The 8,895-nt window shown below is 41.0% G+C and overlaps 1 protein-coding gene across 1 annotated transcript; it reads left to right on the top strand.

Annotated features, from left to right (window-relative positions):
- Positions 1-6,962: 6,962 nt before the first annotated feature.
- Positions 6,963-8,549, top strand: LOC118414665 (alpha-N-acetyl-neuraminyl-2,3-beta-galactosyl-1,3-N-acetyl-galactosaminide alpha-2,6-sialyltransferase-like). Its single transcript, XM_035818862.1, has 3 exons — positions 6,963-7,316; positions 7,630-7,737; positions 8,114-8,549. The coding sequence occupies exons 1-3, from the start codon at positions 7,018-7,020 to the stop codon at positions 8,316-8,318; spliced, it is 612 nt and encodes a 203-aa protein (XP_035674755.1). The 5' UTR covers positions 6,963-7,017; the 3' UTR covers positions 8,319-8,549.
- Positions 8,550-8,895: the final 346 nt, after the last annotated feature.

Consider the following 8,895-nt stretch of genomic DNA (forward strand, 5'->3'; position numbering starts at 1 on the left):
GTTAAAAGACTGACTTCAGAGCCAAATGTTCGTCACCCCAACTCTATAGGCAAGCATCTTTCTGTTGTGTGTATTTTCAGATCGAACGTCACATGGTGGATTGTGTATTTACAGGAAGATGGATCACAACAAAAGAATGGCATAGGACCCAGGGGAGATTATATTCTCAGTGAATGTAAAAGTCTAACGTTACGTTTGAATTATTTACACACAAAATTACTTCTTACGGCTTAGGTCGGGTGCACGTTCAAAACGGCGTGCTTTCGCATTTTTCATACCACTAAAAGAAAGCAAACTTTGTTATGACGCTAAAAGCTATCTACCACCCAAATGTCACGACCATATCACGTACGGGACAGGAGATACATTGAAAAAAACTGCTATGATAGAATATTCTCATTAATTATGCAAATGTACTCCTATTTTGCGTAATTAGTATTTTATCTTGTACAACATTGTCTAAGGTACCTACATACCAAAAATCATGAAAATCCGTTGTTCCCTTCTTGAGTTATCCTCGTCAAAAGTTTTTGACAAAAATGCCCCTGCTATCCCCAAACTAGACGCTAGGGGGCCCAAACTTATGTCATTTTTTCCTGAGCACAAGAGCTATCTAATACTTAAAAATATTGACCATAGCATGTTCAGAACACCGAGATAGCAAAACCGGAAGTTGCGCTTCAGTACCAAGGTAACACACCAGGGGGCCCAAAATTGATCTTGACCTTTGTCTTCCCAACCCCTACCCACATACCAAATATCATCGTAGTTCATCAAGAGGTTCTCAAGTTATGATGACCACAAATATGCGGACACACAGACACACAGACACACAGACACACCAAAAACTATACCTCCATTTTTTTTTCATGGAGGTAAACATCCAAACCATTTTCCCAGGCCTGGTTTGACAACAAAACTTTCCACTGGGACGGCGCTCTCGTCGCATCTCTCTGCGACATATAAAATTTGACATGTCACCCAACGAATTGTAGAGAAAAGAAACGAATATTTTTACACCTTTTGTATTTTGTTGTCTTCTCAGTCACACTACAGTAGAAGCCACTTAACTGCATTTGCCCAGTGAGTTCCGTGCAATTATCTGACTGGTGCGATAAAGTTATCTAGCTGGACCGCACCGATTTAGGATTTTGGGATTCCGTGCAATCAATAAAAGTGTGCGTTTATCCGTTGTGCGATTAACTGGCTTCTATTGTATTATATTTTGTATCATATACCCGGTGTAAAAAGCGAAGGACACACTCAGTCACACATATGATATTCAGTTCGCAGTGAGAGCGCAGCGCGATCGCCGTCTTAGCGAGAAGGGGGCCTTAAAGGTGGATTTGTCGCTCGTTCCTTCCCCTGTGGAAGCATTGTTGACAGCATTGCGAGAGAACCGGTCTTTCCAGGTTGGAAATTAAGGATACGTGACGAAACCGTTCGGTGTGCATTTATATGCTAATCAGGTCAATCGGCACGTTAATACAGGGCTTCGACTTGTGAGTAGAAATTGCTGCTAATTTTTTTATCTTATTTAACATTATTTTGCCTTCTTCAAGTTCTTGTCTCCTTTTTTTATGTCGGATACCCCTTTAGTAGTTAGCAGTCGTTTCCTTTATTGGGAGATTCCATTCTTCTAGTTGCTTACATTTACCTCTAATCTATGTCTTTTTGAAGAGGATTCAAACTACAGATGCTTGTTGTTGTGGCCACCATGGATATGGAAGCCATGCCACACATTGTTAAAGAAATCAAGGTTTTGTTTGGAGAAAGAATTCTCATTGTGCCAGAAGCCAGAAGCAAGTATACTTAAGTCACGCGTTCTGCGCCAAATGAGAAAACCTAGTACACTAACAAGAACAGTGCCCTAGGGTCGTGACGACTGACCCGTATATCTTATCTATTATTCTTTATTTCAGGCACCACAGGCCTATATCAGCACATATAATTAAAAACCAGAACACATATATACATATAATACAGAGTGGGTACAGCCGGTGGGATACAATATGATGATGCTAAAAATATATACAGTATGGAAGCATTACCGCTTGTAGACAGGATCAACAAAGTGTTGCCAGTAGTTACCGAGAGTGAACATGTCTGAATGAATTGTAAGCTTTATTAGGCTATATATTAGGGTAGAACACCTTAAATATCTATTTTCAGGTTCCGGGTCGGAATTCCAATCTGACCGGAGTTGGCCGGAAGAGTGCTGTACTCTTGTTGTAACCTTTTTTCGCCGTCAACATGAGCAGTAGAATTAACTGTTAGGTCAATGACATGACATTTCAAGAGAACACTGATCGTAACACATTTTGTTCATTCTGGTATAAGTATTGTGGTCTTTGGACAACACAGTGTTTAACATTCCCTCATCCTGCGCTCGTGATATCGTCAGGGTCCGCTGACGTCACCTTGTCAACAGACGATCTCCGCGATGCCGCCGAAAACCAAGGTGTGTGGTTCACACATTGTCAGTTCCTCACTTTGTTTTCCTATGGTGTACTCACTTAAAGACCTCAGTTACAGATCCCTTCTGTCAAACGATTATTTCATTTCTTGTTAGACAGGAGACAGTGAGGTACTTTGTAATTGTAACACAGCAACACAATTTTCTACGGTGCTGTAAAATTGATTGACTGCAACACGCCGCCTTGCAAAGCATTTCATAATTTTAATGAAGTTTAATTGCAAGTTCGTGCCCGAGGGCTAATTGCAAGTACATGGAATAAACATAGTAGATATACAAGTAACAATGAACAGTTATAAACAATATTCTACTCTAATACTAGTGTTGGCTATTTCTAAACAGGTTGGGCTTCACTTCTTTTTTGAAAGCAGAGGGAGACAAAAATCCCCACCTTTTCTAAAATGTGGGTTCTGCGATTTCAAGAGAAAGTGGGCTTTCTGTTCGTCGGTACCTGTCAGGGTGTGAATGCATACCTTTCCTCAGAAGAGGCAGAAAGGGCCTGTTTATGCATAAGTCCTGGTTGAAAATGTTTCGTAATTTAAGAAAGAGCCGCCATGACACCTGGCACCTGTTGTGTGTACGTTGCCAACATTGCTATGGAGCCACGTGTATCGAATTCAGTGTAATACAACGCAGACAAACTTGCTTTTACAATAACGGACATATGTCAAATAAAACGTCTGTTATCCCATATCTCAAACCCCTACTTTAAGCAATGTGTCGCCCTGTGTACTCCTGTGTATTCAAAGACGATCAGGTCATTCGGTATGCTTTATTATGTAAATACAGACTTTCTTTTCTGCACAAAGCTCCTTATGCGTGTCATTTCCAATTAAGCCAGTAATCTGTTTAATACACCTTCCTTACGTGGCAGCCATGATAGATGTAAAACGAGTTCAATGAGGCAAACAAAAGACTGTCCATCATAATTAGCAGTTCAACCAATGATAGCATGGAAATTAGAAAATTGACCAATAAGAGAATTGCTGCATGTCTATGGGATCAGTACGCGAGTCAAAATTGCTAAATATTTCGGTTTATTTATTAATCTTTCAGGGTAGTCCCTACAGTTTTGATAAAACTGATTTCCAAGGGAGCCCAAATCAACATGATGAAAATAAACATAAACATAACAATAATCGTATAACATAAAACGTGACTTATCAAAAATAAGGATAATAACTTAAATGCGATTAGCTCAACATAATAACAACTCGAAGTCATTAATTACAAAACTCATCACAACAATAATCATATGAATAGAACATGACAGTACATAAATAAACGAAATCAAGCTACTTCCGAAAAGAATTTCATCAGGTTGGTAGAATATAGGATATATGAGAATTCTTGTGCACAACCAAAATTGGACTTACTTGCTGATGTCTGACAGACATCGAAACGTCAGCAAGTAAGTCCAATTTTGGTTGTGCACAATAATTCTCATGTATCCGAAATCAAGCTAATTTTCAAACCAGATTCGAGGTCGTTGATCAGAGGGGTCAGAGGTCAGATTGTAAAGCTCGCTTGAATGAATTCAGAGTGGTTTGTGAAGTTGTTGTTGGTTTAAGGGAATTGTAGATAGAAACCGCTCTGAAAGCAAACGTTCGTTGGCCTGTTCGGTTCATAACACTAGTTTTAATATTTATCATTTGATCTTATATTGTGAAAATGTCTGTAGTCTGGGGGTGCACACAGTTGTGTCTGTCCGAAGAATTCCGATTTATCTGTAAGAAAGGAGTAAAAATAGAAAGAAACAATAAAGGTCTTGGCGTATAACTCTGGTTACCACTTCCTTGGTGAAATGGTTATTTCATCTTTAACTACAACGAAACAGGGTATTCATGGATATCAAGTCCATTGACGGTGGCGTATATTGCAGTGCACAATGTGTGTTTTCAAAATTATGTAGCTTGAAAATTCCGTCGTTGCATTTTTTTAAATTTTTGAATAATTTTTATTGCAAATTCCTTTCCTAGGGGTATGAATGCATAAGAGACCATACATGGTATAATGGACATTAATGAAATGAAAAAATCACGTTAACATTTAACAAAAAACATGGTATCAAACACTATACAAATGTGCTATCTAAAATCTAGTAGCTTCTTTTGTCTTTTTAAACCCATGTAATGTAATTACATACTTCATTTATTACAGAAGATTCGTGCATGATACAAGGTATTATATTTTGAAAGACAATGGATATAACCTTCCCCGTGGATAAAGCTGAACTAGCGTTAGATAGTCACGATTATCGAGGAGTGGCAGGGAGAGATTAACGGACATTTATGGAAGTCAAGGAAAGAACTGAGATTTTTGGTGAGACAGAAGAGCACCAACAATTTAATCCTGGAGACTATGTTGGAAAATCCATCAGTTACGTGCCCTTCGTACAAATGCCGATTGAGTAGAGTGTTCGTGGTGTTCGCCGTGCATTGGGAAGGTCGTGAGTTCGATCCCCGGCCGAGTCGTACCAAAGACTTTAAAAATAGTACATGCTGCTTTCTCTGCTTAGCACTCAGCATGCGTGAAAGAGTATGGATGTTGAACACACGCCACTACCAGTGGCCTAGCCCCCTGCTGTAGTGATTGCACAAAGTTGTGTGGCCCAGGGCTACTGAAACGGAGATGGGCGCCGCCCTATGCGCCATCAGGCGCGGGAAGGAACTTTGACTTTGACGTGCCCTAGGGCACACCACTAATCTTCCTGGACTTCATACAAACTACGTACGTGTTTCTCTCTCTACCTAGATGACCTTGCGAAAGCTAGCTTGGTTGATGACGTCACTGTTCCTGGTTGAATTCACCTACGTGATTTTAAGGACAGATAGACCGTTCATCGGACAGGTGAGTACACGGCTGTTGCAAGACATTTCTCTATATCTATTTCCATTGTGCATATTAACCAAGTAAATACCAGATATCTGTCGTGTGGCAGATCTGGCTTGACCAGATAGGCCTTTCTATCAGTTTGCCCAAATAGTGGGGAAAATCTCCACCAACGGCAGAATCACAAGGAGGCAATAACACTCCAGCTATGATTGGTTTAAGGCCCCAACTGTATTTTTGAATCTACAACAGTGACCACTTACAAATGAATTGTAACTGTAAGACACCCAATATCCTTAGGGTTAGAGGCTGTTACCACAGGATGTGTGGTCACTAGAAACAGATTACAGTATCCTTGTATTGACAGAACCTAACCTGAAACGCCAGTGCGGATTTTTAGGAATACAAATGCCTGCTACATAACGGATGCCTATTGCTACAGCATCAGCTGTCGCGTGCAGGGGTACCAGGATGGAGCTCTGAGGGACACGCGTTCCTACAGTTAAACAGCACAGAACGTCCTGGTATTACAACAGAACTGCTACAAAATGCCACAGTAAAAGCAACAGACGAGCCTGAACTGATGAAGAATCCCAGACCTCCGGTTGAACCCCCGGTGCCCTTTGACCGGGTCAACCGCCTCAGGGGTTACGTCGGAGTACCAAACGCTACGAAGGTCAGTAGAACTGCCTTCGTTCAAAAGCTGTTTTCAGATACATAGATAAGACGCAATACTATGAGATGATTATAAGTTCCTGTGTGGCTTCTACTACCAACATAATTACTTATTATTAAAATACATGAATATTAGGTAAACGGTGTCATTTTTATCCAAGACAACTGATTGGTTTTACTTTCTATAAGCGCTCTTTCTATATACAATAAAAGATGGACAAGTCATTTTTTTAACTAAGACAATCGATTGTTGTTGTTCCACGTGGACACATTGTGCTTTTATCGGAACATGTTAGGATCTTACAGCGTCAATGGAACAAGAGAACTTCATGTTTGAATGTCAAAACATGAAGTTCCGTAAAGAGCATATCCAGAACGTTTGTCAATTTGCTTACCGTACTAAAGTTGAATGTCGAACCCTTATCAACTGATCAAGAGGTTTATTTTAATTCTTGCTTTATATGGCTATATAAGTTTGCTTTACTTAGTTTTGTATGAATTTCACCACTTACCAAACTGTGACTCTTCGGTGACTGCAGCAACTGAGCCTGCGCTGTGGCGTGTGCGCGCTGGTCTCCAACTCTGGTGAGCAAACAAACAAAAAATTCTGCGTTGGTCAAGAACATACAAATTGTGTGAATAATCAGAACTATTCTCCTAATTTGAGGGTCAAAGGTAAAACTATGTGTTAGCTTGGAAAAGGAATTCGATTGAATGCTGTATTCGAACATAGCTCAAGAACTAACATCAAAATTACCAGGTATCAGCCAAAACTAACGTCCACAGTACAGTACAGTACAGGACATGAAAGTGGACGATTGACTTTAGCAGTAGTTTAATGTTGTCAAGAAGCCTGCACCGTGCCCCGTCTCCATTCGTCAAATGTTAACGCTACATGTCAATTTTTCTCTTATAAAGACCAATGAAAGTCTTGTCTTTTCTGCTTAAGCTTGTACTTTGTATCCCTGCTTCAAGGTCAACTCTTAAAATACGAGGCTGGGAACGAGATCGACAAGGCCGATTGCGTCATCAGGATGAACGACGCTCCCGTCCTCGGGTTCGAAAAGCATGTCGGGAGTAAAACCGCCCTGCGCGTCTCATGTTTCCAATCGGTGTATCTGGTTCCCGCCAACGGAAATCTCTACGGGAAGGTGGGAAAATCCGCGCTGCTGGGGTGGGGCCCAGCGAAAGACATGGACACTAAGACGGGAAAGGCGCACCTAAAGTTAAAGCTCTTGAGCGAGATGAACCGAGACTTGGATGTTTACGAGCTGACTCAGGAGAGGATGGACTACAGCGGCTATGTTTTTAAGAAAGAGACCGGAAAATCACTGTAAGCTTACATTACTATTTCCGACGTCTCAGAGTCTTGTCTAACAGTGTAGATTGTGGAAAATAATGGGAAAAACTCTAGCACGGACGAAACTATGTAGAATTGGATGTGCCCATTGGATATAGAGAACTTTAGAGATACCTTCCACAGTATATGCCTCATTACGGCGGCCTTTTTGGAATTCCCGGGGTTCTCCGGGGTCATTGCAGTGTTGGAAGGAAAGTCTAGCAAATTTGTCTATAATGTATTCTACCAACACAGATGAACTTTCATGCTACAGTCATAATTACTCTGAAATCTTTTTGTAACACAGAAAAGCTTCTGGTACCTGGCTCAGCACGGGTTGGTTCAGCATGCTGGTCGCCATGGAGATGTGTGACGTCATCAGAGTATACGGACTGAGCAGCGAGGACTACTGCAGGTAGGAAACAAAATGCTCAGTCTCTGTAGCAGGATCCAGCTGTGTTTTATCATCTTTCTTTTCAGAATTCAGATGCAGCAAAATTACCAGAATTTGTCCTCGTATTTAAGGCGTGCATTCGTTGAATGAAGTGTGAAACGTATGTCATTATTACTTTGGTCTGAAAATTGTTTTAACTACCAGGCAGCCAATAATAAATGTTTTAAACTGCTAAGTCGAGTACAAGCACCCAATACTGCACAAGCTTATGACACATGTAACTTGTAGCTTGTATAACTTGAAAGACAACTTGAATTTGAACAGCATAATAAACTCTCGTTGACCACGCGAACACTTATTTCCGATTCAGGAGTTGTTCACCGTTTTGTTTCCACAGGACCCATCCCAACGATACGACGAAGTACCACTACTATGTAAGCATGGCCAAACATCTGGGCACTAACACCAAGGAGTGCGAATACTACAATTGGAATGAAAGAACTCGAAACGGTGCCCACCGATTCTATACGGAAAAATCAATTTTTGCACGCTGGGCCCCACATCGCAACATCACGTTCCACTATCCTTCTTGGAGTCCATAAGAAAGACACTCGCAGTGTATTAAATAATATGCCGTACAATGTAAATGCTGCTGTGTGTATGTGTCATGTGTGTATCCAGGGCCTCCCTGAAAAGCAGTGCTAGTCACTGATAACTTGACCTGAGCTAGCCCTGGTAAAAGAATACAGAAATAAATAAAAAGATGGGAACAATGCAATGAAAACCCTTATTGGTAAAATCTGGTCAGTTTTGATGTGGCTATGGAAGGAGAGACTCTATACCTGTTGAATCCACGTTGTTGACCCAGAGAAAGAGAAAGAGAATCAGTGCCAGCTGTTTTGACTATTCCAGTAGCGCTGATTGGGGAGGGAGGCATATTTGCAGATTTAAAAAAAAAAAGGAAAAAAGGAAAGTGATCTCGATCGAGTTTTAGCTGACTGAAGAGCTAGTCTTCCACTGGTCGTGACAGAGAGGACAGACGCTTTGTACAGTATTTACAGGTTCGATACACAGGGGAAATTCCCCTAGCTCTTTTCGACAAGCACAATGAACAGCGGACCACGGCTTAACGTCCCGTCCTAAAGCCCCCTTTACAAATCACAGAATTTAGCTCGGCCG

This window comes from Branchiostoma floridae, chromosome 4 (assembly GCF_000003815.2).
Source record: "Branchiostoma floridae strain S238N-H82 chromosome 4, Bfl_VNyyK, whole genome shotgun sequence".
Lineage (NCBI taxonomy): Eukaryota > Metazoa > Chordata > Leptocardii > Amphioxiformes > Branchiostomatidae > Branchiostoma > Branchiostoma floridae.

Bases quoted from the DNA above. Each gene is read 5' to 3' on its own strand.
- LOC118414665 (XM_035818862.1), top strand. From the start codon at position 7,018: ATGAACGACGCTCCCGTCCTCGGGTTCGAAAAGCATGTCGGGAGTAAA. The intron at 7,317-7,629 runs GTAAGCTTACAT...TTTGTAACACAG, and splicing joins AAAGAGACCGGAAAATCACT to AAAAGCTTCTGGTACCTGGC. The intron at 7,738-8,113 runs GTAGGAAACAAA...TTGTTTCCACAG, and splicing joins AGCAGCGAGGACTACTGCAG to GACCCATCCCAACGATACGA.